Source organism: Salvelinus namaycush, chromosome 10 (assembly GCF_016432855.1).
Source record: "Salvelinus namaycush isolate Seneca chromosome 10, SaNama_1.0, whole genome shotgun sequence".
In the NCBI taxonomy this organism is placed as follows: domain Eukaryota; kingdom Metazoa; phylum Chordata; class Actinopteri; order Salmoniformes; family Salmonidae; genus Salvelinus; species Salvelinus namaycush.
This window is the reverse complement of record NC_052316.1, coordinates 17,589,569-17,607,516: the sequence shown is the minus strand read 5'-3', so window position 1 is coordinate 17,607,516 and position 17,948 is coordinate 17,589,569. Positions and strand designations below refer to the sequence as shown.

The 17,948-nt window shown below is 44.1% G+C and overlaps 2 protein-coding genes and 1 long non-coding RNA gene across 5 annotated transcripts in view; 2 read left to right on the top strand and 1 right to left on the bottom strand.

The window, feature by feature from the left end:
* The window catches only part of LOC120054782 (histone-lysine N-methyltransferase, H3 lysine-79 specific-like), a 30,257-nt gene extending 19,994 nt beyond the window's left edge, over positions 1 to 10,263 (top strand). For 2 of the 3 annotated variants that reach the window (XM_039002401.1, XM_039002402.1), the window contains exons 21-29: positions 1,033 to 1,138; positions 1,252 to 1,401; positions 1,754 to 1,796; positions 1,918 to 2,477; positions 3,220 to 3,422; positions 3,525 to 3,598; positions 3,717 to 4,382; positions 5,134 to 5,829; positions 6,117 to 10,263. In XM_039002401.1, the coding sequence (XP_038858329.1) occupies positions 1,033 to 1,138; positions 1,252 to 1,401; positions 1,754 to 1,796; positions 1,918 to 2,477; positions 3,220 to 3,422; positions 3,525 to 3,598; positions 3,717 to 4,382; positions 5,134 to 5,690 (2,359 nt within the window). In that variant the 3' untranslated portion in view covers positions 5,691 to 5,829; positions 6,117 to 10,263. The remainder of the gene's footprint in view (positions 1 to 1,032; positions 1,139 to 1,251; positions 1,402 to 1,753; positions 1,797 to 1,917; positions 2,478 to 3,219; positions 3,423 to 3,524; positions 3,599 to 3,716; positions 4,383 to 5,133; positions 5,830 to 6,116) is intronic. The other variant, XM_039002403.1, reaches the window with a different exon arrangement.
* A 1,423-nt stretch (positions 10,264 to 11,686) lies between these two features.
* On the top strand, positions 11,687 to 15,043 carry LOC120054780 (muellerian-inhibiting factor-like). The gene is made up of 7 exons (XM_039002399.1): positions 11,687 to 11,902; positions 12,269 to 12,595; positions 12,698 to 12,867; positions 13,177 to 13,288; positions 13,367 to 13,475; positions 13,581 to 14,014; positions 14,107 to 15,043. Exons 1-7 carry the CDS (start codon positions 11,770 to 11,772, stop codon positions 14,526 to 14,528), a joined length of 1,707 nt encoding a protein of 568 aa, XP_038858327.1. The 5' UTR covers positions 11,687 to 11,769; the 3' UTR covers positions 14,529 to 15,043.
* On the bottom strand, positions 14,617 to 16,727 carry LOC120054781. Its single transcript, XR_005477637.1, has 6 exons — positions 16,634 to 16,727; positions 16,216 to 16,336; positions 15,783 to 15,824; positions 15,552 to 15,686; positions 15,380 to 15,465; positions 14,617 to 15,255 (listed from the first exon to the last, which is right to left on the bottom strand). It is a non-coding gene; the product is annotated as an uncharacterized LOC120054781 (long non-coding RNA).
* Positions 16,728 to 17,948: the final 1,221 nt, after the last annotated feature.

Below are 17,948 nucleotides of genomic sequence, written 5' to 3'. Positions count from 1 at the left end.
TTGTGTCTATTTATGTCTATTAAAAATGGTTATAAAAGGAAACTATGCAGAATGCGATGCGGCACATTGACAACTCAAATCACTTTGAAAAAGAGCTTTCTAAGTAACCTCCTTATTCCTTATCTAATGTAAGTCTATTGCCAACACAACAATACCTTTACGTTCAATATTGTTTCGATAATCAAGTAGTTAAATTGAAACTTAAATGAACATTTCCCAGAATCAAATAGGCTACATTTATTTAGTAGGCTATTGGCTACTCAAACTTTTACCAGCCGCACAGGTGTAACATTTCCTGCGTATATGGTCTAAATGCACGAAAGCCTGAATTAATGTAATAATTAACTGAATTATTGTTAACAAACACCTGCTTGCACTTTTGCAGGCTGTGCATCCATCTACTGGGTTGTTGTCCTCCTTGTCCACAATGACTCCAAAACCGAGGATTTCACTCGTGCAGCACCTGTTTCCACGATGGTGTATTCATCTTAACCTTTTTATTTCTCCTGTTACGTTAACCATTTTCCCGTGAGCTAGGAGTCCGGGAAAATAAACTTGCCAATGTATCGTTGTGCGGCAGAAGGGAACATAAGCTCTGCACGTGGACAAATTAGGAACGTTTCAGCACCACACAACAAATGGACAGTTCCTGCTCCACTCTCTCGCTGCGTGGCTGGTAGCCTAGGCTTGTCTGCCTCACCACTAACATAGCCTAATTGAATTCACAAGACACAATTTAACAGAACAAGCTCCCCAAAAATATTATCTTTATTTAAAACGTTAAACGCAGTATAATTGTTCTGAACCGCGAGCCGACCCGCTGGTTGAAAGAATGTTTTCATTCCACCCGCCAGCTGATTTTTTTTTTTTTTTTGCGGATCAACCGCGAGGAACCGTGGGTATCCGACCCGATGCAGGACTCTAGTCTCAGGTTAGTTATCAACAGACTGACAGTAGATTGTCCTGAAAACATGGAGATGTGTTCCATGTTTGTTGAGGACAGTATTCCTGACTGTTTTTCTACTCCTGCAGGGGGGATATGGGCGCCATCACCTCTCCACTAGGCGCTAAACTGAGCTGCCTGTCTCCCAACTCATCAGACAGTCAGCAGAACAACACACCCAGGAGTGCTGAGAGGGTAACTGTCTGTCCTCTGTCCACACACTGACACACAGCCTACCCTGTTGACTCACACACAGTATGTACTCAGTCTGTCTGACTGGTCCTCCCGTGTGTCTGTGTGATGTCCAGGGGGGTAAGGAGAAGAGTCCAGCAGGGGGTCAGGGTGACGCCATCACCAGCCTGCCCATCAGTATCCCCCTCAGCACGGTGCACCCCAGCAAACTCCCCGTTAGCATCCCCCTGGCCAGTGTGGTGCTGCCCAGCCGAGCAGAGAGACTGGTGGGTACATATGTCTCCTATAACTCTGGCTTAGAGCAGTGGTTCCCAAACGTTTTCACTCTGGACAGTTGATCTGGATATTTTTGAAGTTATAAATACTGTAGCTCACGAAGGTCTGCAATGACTGACATGACACGAGGAAAACTGTTGATTCACTATCCAATTTCGAAGTTGCACCTTGTGCATTCTATGATTACAGCTTTCCAGAGTAAGTTGAAAGGCTGACTGACTTTGGGAACCACTGGCTTAGAGAATGGCAGGGCTACAGGTAGATTTCTGACTGGGTAGTAAGGTCATGTTTGCTGTAATAAACCACTGTGTTGATTCAAGTGCTCCGTGTTTGTTTTTGTAGAGGAGCACACCGAGCCCTGTGTCCCAGACAGGCCAGACCAACGGTAAGCAGTCCCAAATACACTCTATTACCTTGTTTACCGTATTGATCTCATCCATTGAATCCTGCATGTGTTGAGACATATCATGACTGACCAGTGTCCAACCCCCTCTGTTCTTCTTCAGGGTACTCCTCTAGCTTAGGGCTGATGAACGGAGGCTCTCACTCTGAGGACCAGGAAGGGGCTGCCCCCTCCCCTCCCCCTCACGGTGCCCCTCCAATGGGACCAACACAAGGCCACAGCCCCCCCCTCAGCACCGGAGGGGTCCTCCAGTATGCTGACGGCACCCCCAGAATCCTCCCTGAGGACGGGGCCGAGCGCCAGGGCGAGTCTGACTCGGAGCCCCAGGACAGCGAGTCCAGACGCCGCATGTTCTTCTCTTCTTCCTCTTCGTCGTCTTCCTCCTCCTCTGGGGGCGCCGCGTCTCGCCTCCGCCTCGGCTCGGCCAGACAGAGCCAGCATCACCTAGGTAGCCACAGTAACCACAACAACCACCACCACTCGCCGGGCTCCCAGCACACAAACTCTCACGGCCATGGGTCTCAGGAGGAACGCAAGCGTGGGAGGAGGAAGCGCAGCTCAACGGGGGCTCAACCTGCCAGTGGCTCCCCAAAGAGGAAGTCCTTTCCTGGGCTCAGCTCCACCAATCACCCATCAGGATCCCCACTCAACATCAACTCCATGGTGAGTCGAGCTAAGTTCAGGTTGCTTCCCTGTTCTTTAAAACGTGGTACACGGCTTCAATGGCTAAGTTGGTTGCAGTGCAGTACTTGCGACGAGTTGTATGTTTGATTCCTTAATATCTAGGCCCTACTGAATACATATTTTAACTGTAGGCTAAAGATGCACAATGTAGAAATCTCTCCGCCAATTCCTGGTTTCTAAAATTCTAATAGTTCGCCTAATTTCGGTTTGTGACAAAACAAGGAAGTATAGAGTAGACAATCATTGTACCATCCAAACCAGTGTGAAATATATTTTCCATAACCAAAAATAATGTTTTTTTCAGCTTTTTGAAGCTGGTGTACAAAACCGAAAGTAAGATGCAAAAACAAAACTTAAAAACGGAAGCATAGAAGTAGCGCACATAGAACAGATCTACCGCTTCTTAGACTTGCTTTCTTTGAGAATGACATATCTATAACTTATATTTCTTTGTGAATTTTGTCAGGTCGACCAAAAAGTTACATATTGTAGCTTTAGTGTTAGGGCAGGGTTTCCCAAACTCGGTCCTTGGGACTTCAATGGGTGCGCATTTTGGGTTTTGCCTTAACACACAGCTGATTCAAATGATCAAAGATTGATGATTAGTTGATTATTTGAATCAGCTGTGTAGTGTTAGGGCAAAAACCAAAACGGGTCCCGAGACCGAGTTTGGGAAACCCTGGGTTAGGGCTAACCCTGTTTTCTGTGTTTGTTGTGTCAGGTGAACAACATTAACCAGCCTCTGGAGATCGCTGCCATCTCTTCCCCGGAGCAGTCTGGATGTAGCCCCTGTGGTCCAGACATGGACCAGCCCCCCGTATTGAAGCGAGAACGCCCTCTGGAGATGAATGGCTCAGGACGCTACTCCTCCGCACCCAGCTCTGATGACGACTCTGGCTACCCCGCTGACAGCTCCAGCTCAAGGTATAGTAAACGGTGAAGCAAAAAAAAACATGTGGTTGCTCACTCATTTCTACAGAAGAGTATTTTTTGAAGTTGAATTTTCTTGAATTTGTCTTGTTTTAGAATTGAAAGGAAGATTGCCACTATTTCCTTGGAGAGCCGAGATGGGCCAGGCAGATCAGGGGACAGGGAGCGCGGTAAGGAACGTCCAAAAATGTGACTGCTGAAGCCTGCATAATTAACATCACTGTCAGCTATCTACTGTGCTTTTTCTTTTGCTCTTTAAAAAAAATAAAATCTCTATTGGGTTAACAGGAAGGAAGTCAGGAGGCAGCAGCAGTAACAGCACAGGAAGTGAGGTCTCCTCATCATCTTCCTCCTCATCCAACAGCAAGTGGAAATCCACCTTCTCCCCCATCTCCGACCTCAAACAGCCCCTGTCCGAGGTGAGGCAAGGGGGCTCCCCCTTTGGCACAGGGAGAGAGCCGCGGGGCACGGGTACGGACTCAGACTCTGATCACAAACCGCAGCAGCAGAGGAGGGGGGGCGAGGGGGCCGGGGGTGAGCCCTCAGGGTTTCAGGACATCCCCCTTAACCCCTTCCTTAGCCAGGAGTCTGGGGGCCGGCCGGGGGCAGGGGCCCATGGAGGAAGCAGCTCTGAGAGGCAGGCCATGCCCAAACAGAAGCCCCGGGGTGAGTGGGAGCTGAAGACATCCAGCAGCATGGGCAACAGCCAGAACCTCTTCATCTCTGCAGCCGTCAGCGGGGGTATCCTGAGCGGCAAGGTGGGGGGCAGCCCTGTATCTTCAGCCTCAGGGGCCTCTGTGGGACATTACCTGGGGGCCCAGTTCCCCCTTGGGGGTGCCTCTGTCCTCCAGTCCCTGTTCGGAACCCAGACGCCCGGAACCTCGGTGAGCGGGGCCCCGCGCCTGGTCAACGGACACTCTTCCCTGGGGAGCTTCTCCAGCGCTGGGCTGGCAGGTGAGGCCCACTGACACACCCACTCTAACCAGTCTCCTTCCATTCAGCAGCACCATTGGGTATGGTTTGGGGTAGAGTGAGATCAGAGTCCTCAGATTGGGTGTGTTAGACAGTGGTACAGAGGAAGTCAATCGGAGAGGCATACTGATGGACACAGGTAAGTGGGAGCCCTGTCCTGATGCCTGTCTGAACGCCCTTGCTGCTTTGCTTTGCCATGGACTGGCTGTACAGATGCTGAGTTGGACACCCTTGGAAAATGCCTAACATTTTGAAGAGAGCAGATCTTAAGAATGATATACTTGGCCACAGGCATGGTTAATGCCCTTCAATCTGTATACTGTGATATAGCCTACAATTGTCTGTGTTGGTTAGCTATACTGTAATACTCTGAAGTATTTACAAATTACAGTGATTAGTAATTAATTAAAGGAACTTGATCTGCATTTTCTTTGGGTGTTGGTGTTAATGCTGCTGGTCATGTGTGTGTAATTCAGAGACGTTTCACTATGATTAGACTTGTTTTATTTGCACAAAACATTTAGTTCATTTCAGAGGAATGGCCTTTGGTCTATAACAGTTGATTCAGTCAACCATTTTATAGTGACATGTCTCTGTTTGCTTTCTGTGTGTCTGTCTGTAAGACTCGCTTGGCGCTATGCAAATCCTGGCTGAGTGTCTGTCTCTCTCTCTCTCTCTCTCTCTCTCTCTGTGTCCTCCCCCATCTCTCCGTCTCTCGCTGTTTAATCCACAGGCATGTTTCACCACGTGGTGCCCTCAGTGTCCTCCCATCAGTTTGGGGCTGCGCTGCCAGCCTCAGGAAGCCTCAGCTCTCTGCTCAGTCTCTCCTCCTCCCAGCAGCACCAACACCCCACCCCCCAGTCAGGCTCCTCCTTCCTGGCCTCTGTATCCTCCTCCCTGCCCCTCTACCATTCCCAGCACAGCCGCACCCAAACAGTGCTGCACACCCCTCCACCCCCCACGCTCTCCCTGCCCCCTCCACCACCATATCTCAACGTCTCCTCATCCTCGGTATCGTCCTCTGACCCCAGTCCCTCGTCTCGCTCTGAGGCCTTCCCCTCTTCCCTCCAGCAACAGAGAGCACAGTCCTCCTCTCTCTCGGTCTCCTCCTCTGCTTCTGTCTCCCCCTCTTCACCTTCCTCTCGTAGCTTCACAGTGCACTACCCCCCTCATCTGCCCCCTCCAACCCAGGCCAGTAGCTCAGGAGGTGGGGTCAGCATGTGGAGGACTCTGGGCTTGCCTGCTTCCTACACGTCGTCCTCTCAGCACCCTGGCTCCCGGCCTAGATAGGGCATAGGGTGAGGGATGTTGTAGGGAGGGTTTGGGTCAATCAGAGGGATAAGAGGGAGAGGTAGGGGACTGGTAGGGAGAGACACACAGACAACCTGGTTTTCCTGTGCTTCCAAAGCTGCTATTCAGTTCTAACAAGGTAAGTTATACTCCTCTTTCCCGCTGGGGCCACCCATACGAAAAATGTATGATGCATGACGCTTTGGCTAAAAGTAGCTTTGGATAAAAGTGTCTGCTAAATGGCATTTATTATTATTGTAGGTTTGTGAATAAATCATAACAATACCTGTTAAAATCTAAACATGTGTTTTTGGTGCTTTTTAACTCTGACAAATCCACTCTTCAGGAGCAGTCTCCTGTCCTGCTTTTATATATGCTAATTGCCAGCATTTGGTTTTGACCCTGGCTCTTTCCTCTGCCTGGCAGGTAACTGAAGAATATCTACCTCAACCCAACGTAACCTATGCAAATGGACAGGTGTGGACCAATGGACTCTACTATCTCACTGGTGCTCCTAAGCCTGCTAAACCGCCACTGTACTGGGACTCAACACACACACACACACACTGCTTCGGCAACTCACGCTGACACACACTGGCAGCATGGCGTCCTGAGCAGAGTTGAGCGGTCACGGGGGTGTTTGTGTTGTGGGTTGAGGCTAATAGTAATCACTGGGCTGTGTTCATCCCATCCTTAATGAATTGGCATGCTGCCTACTCTTAACATTATAGTGACACATGAAACGCACTGTTTCCATGGCAGTAACTTGTAAAGGTACATCACTGTCACCATGTAACGTGGTGCTAATAAGATTTACTAAATATACATAGTTATTTGTTAAAGACTCAATTCACACATTTGACTACAGAAGAAGTCAGTCAGCAGTGTAGTTTTACATATCACTGATGCTGTTATATTTGTAAAGGCAGACAGTGTGTACAGTGGGAGATTCGTGTGGGTCTGTCATCCTAGTAGACCGCACTCTCCTCTTTGTTCTGTCATTATCTGACTACCGGGTGCTATATTAGACCTCACCCTCCACGCACACCATCACACACACGCTAGACCAGTCTAACCCAGCTCTGATCAGGACTAGGGACCATGCAGCTGTGCCTCACAGCATCTCTAGCACCCTGCTACCTAACCTTGAACCCTGATCATTTGTTCAGTGAATGAAATATAATTTGAACACATTAGCTTTTGGCTACAGTATAAAACAGGGGGAAGCTGTTGGTTCAAATGCACTGGGTAAAATATCTGTGTACCCTGTTACAATGTCCCTGGTGCAGGGACAGCACTATAGTCAGCTGTCAGCCCAGAGTAAAAAGTTCTTAGTTATATTGGTGTAATTATGGTCCTTGTCAAGTCAAAGGATCATTTATATGAATAACGTTCGTGTCTGGAAATGAAATAGTAGGCCCCGAGGTTCTCATTCACTTAAGTGCTGCCGGCTGAGCTGTGCGTCAACATGTATGATGTGAACAGCAGAAGGACAGGAGGATAGAAAGCGGAAACAGGATTCAGTTACTGAGACAGTCCGTTTATAATCACTACTTATAGAGCCAGCTGGAGTGCTAGAGCGTAGGGACCCGCAACGCAATGTGCATTCTTCACAAGTAGGAATCTCAACTACTCTTAATCTAAGCTTCTTTGTTATGTTTTTTTATCCCTGCCGAAACACTGATATGATGATGAAAACGCAGGTGTAATTTTGGGACTCAAATGTTGTTTGTGTTGTATTCAGGCAAGTCTCTGGAGTCATATCTCACTGAGTTCACAGGGTTGGGTAGAAATGCTGTCTGTACGTGTCACCTGTTGTCCACTAACACTGTAGTGGCGCTTTCTGCAGCCACTTCAACCTGCACACACTGATATACAAACACCGCTCACACACTGGGAAATGCATGACTAACAACTACTGGGCCATTTTCACAGCTTTTGATTGGATTTTATTTTTCATTTTTGTAAACAGTATTGTACTGTGAATAAGAGACATTCTCTGACTGTATAATTGTGTATAATTTAGATTATTATATTTATGCTGTCAAGTTTCTCCATTTTGTAAAGTTTTGTTTTTGTTTTCCTGAAACATGTGTAACAGTGTAGAATGCAATAGGTTTAAGTGTGTACTTGACTCAGTCTGAAATCAATGGTGCTACAATCTGTATAACTCTGGACTGTGCCTAATATTATTTATACAATATTAAGAACATCAATAACTGTCAATACTTGGTGCTTGTTCACAGTGACATTTTAAATGCTATTTTCTGGCATTCTTTCTCGTATTTAAAATGTAATTATCCAATTGAATTGTTTTAAGCCTAGTGTACAACTGTAGTCACTGCACGATTTGATAAAGCTATCTTCAACCTACGGCTGACTCAGAGTTATGAAAACAGGTAAAGCTCTCATTAGATGTGATTTTTCACAGTATTTTTGGCATACTGCGAAACACCCTTTTGCTTTCAGAAACTTGCAAATTGTTCAGGACTATTTGTAAATGCATGTGACGCTGTGTTTTGTACATATACGTTTGTGTTAAGAATGGTGTGTAGGTGAATAAGAAATGCCTAGATTGATTTGGGGTATTATATTTGTATGTTTTTTTTTCTTTTGGTGCTGATGTGTGACCCACATCTACAGCCTGTCAAACAGGTTGGGCTTGGACCCAAGGGAAACAGCAGTGCAGAGTTGTTAAACCAGGGCCTTAATAGAGTGAAACACCATGACTGTTCAGTGTCAATGAGGGCATGCCAGTCACATGGCACCATCTCCTCTGATATACACAGAGAAACTCTATGCTTCTACTATTATGTGGTTAACACATACAGAGGGAGAGATTTGTACTGCAACTAGACTGTCTTGATTTGTTCTGGATTGTAATCAGATTTACTTCATGCTTTTTAAGGAGAAACTTCTACTCTGTGAAACAACATGCCTTTCAGTCATTGTAAAAAATATTTTAAACTAGAAAAGAGAAGGTGCTGTTTCAACCATAAAAACTGATTTCAGATAAGGTTCTGGGTGCATCCAAAAGCCAAATCTCATCTTTCACTTCTGCCTGTCCTGGGATATGGCTTAAAGCCGCCTCCTTCCCATAGTATGAGCATAATACATCTGTTGTAATTACAAGTTCATTGTTCCAATATAACTGGTAGTAGAATAACTAGTATGTGTTACGTGGGTTTGCAACAACCAGGCTCCATTTTGATCTGATTGTCATTTGTCAGTCCTTACTAATTGAGGATGTGAAGCAGGATATTCATTTATCTTCATTGTTTTGTTTGTTTCATCTGTGTCCTTGAGGAGAAATAAGACATCACAGCTTTATAGTCACAATGGTGTCCAGTAGACAACAGTACTTTGCAATCAGGAATGAGGACAATGATTTGCTCATGTCAGTCATGACCAGAGAAGCTAGTCCCCTGTTATCAGCACTGACAGGTCTTTTGTAATTACTGTTATTGTTGATGTTTTCATAGTTTTTTTTATTGTTTGATATAATTGCAGTTGGTATCAATGATGCTTTTATTATGACATAAGATTCAGATCAAATTGGAATACTCTTAGACAGACAGTACGGTGCTCTCCTACACTTAAAACAAGGAAAATGCAGCTATTGATTAAATACACTTCCTCTCCTGTTGTGCTAGAGGAGGGAAAGGTTTAATAAACTTCAACACAAGCTCGCTTGTTGACTTATTATTAATGTCCCATCTGAAAATATACTTCCTAGTTGGCTGGAGTGGCAATGTGTGTGGGAGAGAGAATAATATTGTGTAGTGAATATTGTTACTTCAGGTTTGAACAGTTCAATGTACCCCATTTTAAATACGTCCCCTAAAGAAGTACACATGATCTCTGGCAAATTTGGATACATATTTAATACCGTAGTGCAGTATACTGCTCTATTAACTTTACAGTTAAGACTGTTTCACATAACAAGACTCTGAATCCTGCCAAAGGTCTCTCAGGAACATAGCAGATATCTTGAAGCGATATAACACTACTGTATACGTCACACTTATCTATAAACTGTGACTTCATTATTTCTTTCCCTAACTCAGGACCAGGGACCTCTTATATTTTGATGTAACTTGAAAATTCATATTGGTGCTTGGAGTTGACAGACTTCCTCGAAGATGTATGTTTGTCTCCTCAATTTCTCACTGTCGCACACATCCAGCCACTCCAGCAAAAGATTGCAGCTTTGTGTTCGACTGGTCTGACAATGTCGTGGAAAATCCTCTTCTTACACTCTCACAAATGCCTCGTCTCACTCCCTCTCTCTGAAAAGGAATTAATGTCCTTTTTTTAAGTGTTGTGATCCCTACATAGGGAGAATGCTGTGTAGTTGGACTGAATTTTAACTCCACATATGGATCAGTAGAACTAAGGGCAGATTTGAGGTGCAATAACAGCAAACCTACTTTCCAAAACGCCTTGGGCTGTCATGGGAACTCTTGTTTGGTGTTGGTGCTATTATCTTAGATGTTTAATGACAAATTGAAATTTGTTTCTGTTTTTTTGCCTTTTTATGATAATTATTAATAAAATGGTTTCTTATAAAGTATTTAATTTGCATCTCTGCTTATTGGTGATATTTTGCATGTTGAAAATGTGATTTTATTCAAAAAATTGTAGGATTTGTATATGGTGCATGATATTTTAGTTTGTTATCAGTGAATGATTCAGACTATGTAGGGGTGGGATGAGTGTCATTTTTCTACTATCATTATGGTAGTTCTGGTACATTCTGTACTAAAGCTAGGCTTATCACGGTTTTGACCAAAGATGGACAGTAGTGTTTTGAGAATTGTTCTTCAGTTCTGTCTTTAGTGGGGAATACACATTTAAGTCCAAAATGTCCACTATTGGTGGAATAACTCAACATTCAATGTCATCTTTATGAATACTCTCTGAAATAGTGTTCTGCAATGTTACGTGCATGTTTTCAAGCCATTAGAAATGATAAACAATTCTTGTAATTTTTAGTGGATGATTTGTGAATCCTTGACTTTATCACTTGGCGCTGTTGTCCACCAAGCAGGACAGACTGAACTGAACGACCTTGATCGTGTGCAAAACAAAGCTGCAGCTGTTGGATTTCTCCATGAAACCAAGGCCGTGAGGCACTTTTCAACCCGAGAAGTCTCAACAGCAGCATCTCATAGTCTGTCCATAGATCCTTTAATCCGTCAAGAGCTCTTATTTAGCCAACACTTGTTCTGTATCCATCTGGCATGCAGCACATCCATATTCGATCCACTGTACTTAGTCCAATAACTGCTGAGAGAACTTTTTAAAGCCAACGTGTCTGTAATCAATCGTCAATTTGCAATTGCATCCTTAGAATTGCATCACAAATGGCTACTTTTATGAGGACAACTGGTGGGCCGAATTTGGCCCCCAAGTTTCCTAAGCATTCTCTTGTATTTATTATTTTGGAAGTCTGTAAAGTATTCCTACGCAAAGTGTGAAATTAGCATGTTTTAATCAAATATACCTGTTTGGGCTTCTTGCGGTCAATTTGCAGTCTACAAATGATTTCGTAATTTGTGTATATTTTGTCTCGCTGCTGAATCTAGTTGATCATCCCTGAAGAAGAACTATGTAAGAAATGGCAAGACACAGAAGCAATAAGATAGTGTTGATATACTGTAATAGACCAGACGTTACCTATGAAAGGCCTTTATAGAAATGTCATTACACGCATGGTTTTTCTGTCTCCTTCAAACATCCTCCCTTTTTTGAGGTGCTTCAATCTCCAGTCTTTTCTCACCCACAGGGAGGGCAGGTGTCTGTCTGCCACACACAAAACACTCCATTGTCTGTCTTGTGCTTCCTTTCCCTAGCCTTATCTCAACCCACCGTAGTATTCGCAGCATTCACTGTCCCTCCACATCTTACAACATAGGATAGTTTCTCAAGGACACATCACATAGTATGAGCTGCGTATTTGGCAGCCTGTCCTCCTTAGCTGAAAGAGGGGCGGTGTACTACATAAAACCCATCTCCCTCGCTGACCTGACCCAAAACAAGTGTTCGATCCAGACGTGACTGGACAGACAGGGTTACTATGAGGCTATGGTGCATATTCTGCTTGATACTGCTGCTGCCCAGCACAATGGTCACTCTGCCACACCAGGGCAGACTGAGTGACAGCCGGTGTCAGGAGGACCCCACACCAGACCACCCAGGAACAGGGCCAGGTCAGTCACACTATTCACCATCCCAATTACACTGTCCGTACTGCTGTTTGTAACTTGTTGCCTTGATATGAATCTGTATGCCTGGGACCTGGCCATAGCTGTGACCATACATGGATTCATTAGCATTTGCAAGAAAATATTGTATGCATTGTAATGCACAGTTTTTACTTTGTGCTCTATTTGTTAATTGCATTAACTAACTGCTTATTAGAATTTTCTGTAACTTAATTTATCAAATTGTGAATGATGCAATTTCATCTCTGAATAAGGTCATCATCTTTTGGCCATCAAATTAAACATTTGTCCAAATATTGTTATGGGAATACAGCCTTCTGTGACTACATTTAGTCTGTTCTTTCATCCAAGGAGACAACAGTTCAATGGAGGTTGGAAAAGGTTTGGGAGAGAATGCCTTAACAGTGAAGGAGACCATAAACTCCCATCCCAGCGCTCCTCACCTACCTGGGGACACTCCATGTTTCGGAAGGATACCGTCTCATGGAGAGGTTATTGAGGATATGCTTTCAGCACTTCGTGAAGGTTGGGGCCAGGAAAGCAACCTGAGAAAGGAGGATTTGACTCGATTTGGCGTTTGCTCACACTCTGATGGTGCTCCAGTACCTGCCTTATCCACACTAGCTGAAGAAGCCAAAAAAGAGAAACATGGGCTACATGTTTGGCACCCAACCAAAGGTACATTTTTGTCTCTTTCCAGATTTCAGCTTTGAAGGTATGGCACAGATATGGATATGATTCTGAATGTACTGAAATGGGATGTTATGTCTTGTCTATCAGAGCTCATGGAGGGTGAAGTGGAGGGAGGGGGTCTTGTGTTGACCCTCCACCTCCCCCGGCCTCCCCTCTCCAATATCAAGCCCATACTGCTCCTTGCCTTTAGAAACCCCAGAACAGGAGCGCTCGGTGCCATCACTTTCACCAGTCACTCTCTGCAGCCTTACAAACAGGTTTGAATTCATTACCTGCTCAAGAACAACATTCCTGAACTTCTTACTTGTCTCTCACATTTTACAAGTCTTGTCTTACCATGATGTTTATAGACCATTAAAGGAAAAGTCCACTGTTGATACAGTCGCAAATGTTTTGTATGTCAGCTGTCAAGTTTTCAAGATATTGTGCTTTCAAGAAGCAGTGTCACTGGCCACATCATCACGATGATGCATTTCTCATCATGATAATGTGGCCGGTGACACTTTGTTTCTTTAGTTTTTGATGTTCTGCTATTATCTGACTCCACCTTTTCCCACTTCTCCCAGACAGTATGCATTTCAGAAGGAACACAGTTCCTCATCCTAACAGGAAAGCAACCCGAGGGCAAAAGTCAACTGAAATGGAGATTAAATGTTGACACAAAAACACCAGAGACAGGTAATAACAGCTTATCGCGTTCAAGTTAATATGCTTTCCTTCCATCAGCATGTCTCAAGATTATTCACCTTTCGGCAGGACAAAAGCTTTCTGAACTACGAGGTATCCTGATTGGTGACGGAACAAGAAGTGATGTCAGTGTCATTCCCCTGGTGCTTTTCTCAACGAATAGAGGAACTGATGAAAGGTCAGTTAGCTTTGTCTTTTTTCAAATGCGGCACCTATTACTGTCTTTTTCTTTAAGTGATTGAAGCCATAGAGATTCTTAAATGAGTGTAATTGTCTTCCTCAGAGTGACAGAAAAGCTGAGTCCCTCCCCTGCTCCCTCTGGGACCTACACGTTTCTGTGTGAGCTGCAGAAGTTCCTCAGTGACGTCATGCCACCACAGACGCAGTCACAACCATGGGCTGCTTCGGTCCCTCTGTACTCTCTGGACTCTCTTCCCCCCCTGTCCCTTGGGGTGTCGTCCAGTGAGACCCTCCTTGCCAGGCTGCTCAACTCCTCAGCTCCCACCCTGTTCTCTTTCCCCACACAGGGCTCTGTGCTCCAGGGGCATCGCGGGGAGCTGTCCCTGCAGCCCGCCCTACTGGAGGTGCTCAGGCAGAGGCTGGAGGAGGTTCTGATCCAGATGAGGGCGGAGGAGGTGGGCAAAGCAGGTATGGACAGACTGAGGAGACTCCAGGAACTCTGTGTCCTTCCTAAAGAGGGCGAGGAAGCACCAGCAGGTGAGCAGGCCTCAATGTAAATTCATGATAAATGTCTGGGAATTAATTTAATTGCTAAGTCATTTAAACCTTTTTTTCTTTCACTCACATAGGTGTTGGGAGCCCCAGTGAGACGCAGTACCGAGCCCTGCTTCTGCTGAAAGCCCTGCAGACAGTAGTGGGAGCCTGGGATGTGGAGAGGGGGCAGCGGGCCACCAGAGCAGGCCAGAAGGGCCCAGGGAACCGGCACCTCTGTCGGCTGCACAGTCTCACCGTGTCCCTGGAGAAATACCTGCTGTCTCCTCCTGAGGCCACCATCTACAACTGCCAGGGAGTCTGCAGCTTTCCCCTGACCAACGGGAATAACCATGCTATCCTGCTTAACAGCCACATCCAGAGTGGCCTGGCCCTGGAGCGCTCACCCTGCTGTGTGCCTGTGGACTATGAGGACCTCAAGGTGGTGGAGTTGGATGAGCATGGAACCAATATCTGCTACAAACCAAACATGGTGGCCAAGGAGTGTGGATGCCGCTGACTCCTCCATGTGGTGCAATGATTGGTATTAAAGGGCCAGGGCACCTGCATTGTTGCACCATTACTCAATAAAAGTCAAGTAGAATTGCATGTTTTAGGTCATCGAGTGCATTTATTTTGTTTATTGTAAATACATTATCACATCTAGTTCTCCACAATATTAGCTGATTTAATACACATTTTGTCACTCAGCTATGTAAATAGAAAACTCATTGGCACAGTGCACATTGGATCTTTCAAATACAATTTGTGCATTATCAATTTGCACCACATGATCATATTGAAGGCTGAAAGAATATATTGATCATCAAATACGAGATAGAAACCAGCTAATCTTATTGATTTCTGTATACCCTTTAAATATGAAGAACATTTATGCAAACAGATTATGCATGATCAGATAAGACTGTATGGTGCATTTAAGATCATTGTGATGTACTTTTTTTTACAGTAGTAACATTTTAACTACAATATATCCTTATTTCAATATAATAAACACACTTTGATTATTCCTTCAGAAAATGTTTTCCTATTTTGTTGTACGATCCTCCTCTTTCCCCTCGTTTACCATTCTCCATCATGTTATCGCTCTATCATTCCTTTAACAGCCCTTTGTCAGACACATCTCTATTTCTGATCCTCAAGATTCCCCCTCTTCTCTTTGGATTTCCTTTTCTTCCATCGTCTGATCCCCAACTCAGCAAGCTGTCCCACAGAGAGGCTGCAGGCTGCAGGGAGAGAACAGGAAACACCCAGGATCATTACATAAGGTTCCAAAGCCGAGCACGTAATTATTTGTTATTCACTGTGTTAGTTATAAGAGGGACACGTGAAGAAAATAAGCTATGATACCTGAGCTGTGCCGTCTGGTTGTAGACCGGTGCCTCCAAGTAACATCTGAGTAAGATCATTCTCCTCTAGAAGTACATCCAGAGCATCTAAACCACAACAGACGCATGAGCTAGTCTGTATGCATTGAGGTTATGAGAAATTGACAAATGTTTCACAATGTTTCAACACTCACCATGTACTTCATTCACGCCTGAGCTCACAAGCACAATGATGATGGCTAACACTATGCAACGGTTCAGAGTAATGCTTTTCCATGGGTTCTCAACCTCACTCAAACTTTGGATGGACAAAATGCGTTCATATGACACTAGAGGTAAACGGAGAGAGTAATAAGTCAACATGGGACAAAATATATTATCACTGAATGTAGAAATGTAAATATATTGGAAAAGGATTGTATTACTGCCGAGGCTCTCAGATGATAATGTTCTGGGTCTGTTGCGTCCTGTAAAGTCAGGTAATATTGAGGTTTTGCTACTGCAAGATATTTAAAGACTCCTAACACATTGTGTATTCAGCATCTTAGTAAAGGTTATGACTAAATCTCACATTTTCAACTGAAAATTCACTCTAAAACCACATAGGCTACAAGGATAGAGCTGAGTACACACGTGCATTGGGTTACATAGCATGTTTATGCTGAGGCAGTGGACATGTTCAGTCCGATTTAAAGCATATGTGGCATAGACCATGTAGCATTGCTAGAAATAGACATCTTGCTGAATCAACAGAGGAAGAGTAATATACAAACAGATAGTCTTTGTCAAATAAATGATTCCCAAACTAGATTATAATGCAAACCTTTAAAAACCCATACATGACAGATTGAGTCTTACCTGGGTTGACCTTTTTCTCCTATGGAAAGCAATTGATTTCCGTTCACTGGTGTCGGAAAGTGTCTTATAGCCTGCCCTGCTTCAGATGACATGGTCCCTGACAGGCAGGCACAGCTGAGAGCTTATGACAAAAATAAAAATACATCACTGGAGGGATTGCTGCTACAGACTATGCTATGGCCTGGCCACCCTCATAAACACCATACCATTCTGATATGATCCCTATCTTTGAAGTGTGTCATTGTCGGCTATGGTGAGGTGAAATAGGCAGTATAGCTACAGTTTGTATGCCAGAGATGTGATAACTATGTTTCTATTAAAGGGCATTATGTCGCTTGCATAAATTATCAGACTGGGTTTTTGTCATAAAAAAAATCATAACGACAAAAATAGTACAAAATACAATAAATGTAAGTACCTGACGATAGACACAAGGAAGTACATCAGCTGTGCAGGACAACAGTATATTGATGGCTGTAGATTCGTGATTCGTCTGTTAGCATGGAAATACCTGTGAATTAGCAGTTAGAAAATGCGACCATTACAATTAGAGCATGCTACATAACTCATCTCTTACAGCAATAACATACAAACGCACATCCCAGGATGCCCCCGATATCTAACAAGTACCGTACACAGTGGCCAGTTTATTAAGTACACCACCCTGTTCACCAAAATGACCGCAAATGAATTACTTAAAAATCATACAAATGTGATTTTCTGGATTTTTGTTTTAGATTCCGTCTCTCACAGTTGAAGTGTACCTATGATAAAAATTACAGACCTCTACATGCTTTGTAAGTAGGAAAACCTGCAAAATCGGCAGTGTATCAAATACTTGTTCTCCCCACTGTATGTCTGCAGTGGCAAGTGGAAACATAACCAACCCTGTTACACAAGGAACCTCTTTGCGTAGTGCAACACATGAATTTAACAATTCTAGGTTCTCTTTGGTTTTTGTAGAACCTCCTGCAACTGGAAACGGACATTTATAAGATAGCCTTTTCCTCCAATTCGAGAACGAAGACAGTATCACCAAGAGCAGGTTAGTTGAAAAATCTATAGCTGCGTTTTGCATAAGCTAACCTGTAACGCCCAGTAATGGAGACATAGTTATCACATGTATGGTGTACAAACTGCAGCCAAGGCAGTAGCCTATGATAATATCTGCAATGTGTTAATTATAACAACAAAGTGCTCTCCAACCATTAGATATAGCCACAATCCAAAACATGATCATCATCCACATGTCTAAACTATACAGTTTCATCAAAAACATGACTACAGCATACGGCCTAGAGGAGTAGTACAGTTTGTTTGTTTAAAGGCCCAGTGCAGTCAAACGTGATTATTCTGTGTTATATACACTGCTCAAAAAAATAAAGGGAACACTAAAATAACACATCCTAGATCTGAACGAATGAAATATTCTTATTAAATACTTTTTTCTTTACATAGTTGAATGTGCTGACAACAAAATCACACAAAGATGATCAATGGAAATCAAATTTATCAACCCATGGAGGTCTGGATTTGGAGTCACACTCAAAATTAAAGTGGATAACCACACTACAGGCTGATCCAACTTTGATGTAATGTCCTTAAAACAAGTCAAAATGAGGCTCAGTAGTGTGTGTGGCCTCCACGTGCCTGTATGACCTCCCTACAACGCCTGGGCATGCTCCTGATGAGGTGGCGGATGGTCTCCTGAGGGATCTCCTCCCAGACCTGGA

Bases quoted from the DNA above. Each gene is read 5' to 3' on its own strand.
- LOC120054780 (XM_039002399.1), top strand. From the start codon at position 11,770: ATGAGGCTATGGTGCATATTCTGCTTGATACTGCTGCTGCCCAGCACA. The intron at 11,903-12,268 runs GTCAGTCACACT...CTTTCATCCAAG, and splicing joins CCACCCAGGAACAGGGCCAG to GAGACAACAGTTCAATGGAG. The intron at 12,596-12,697 runs GTACATTTTTGT...CTTGTCTATCAG, and splicing joins TGTTTGGCACCCAACCAAAG to AGCTCATGGAGGGTGAAGTG.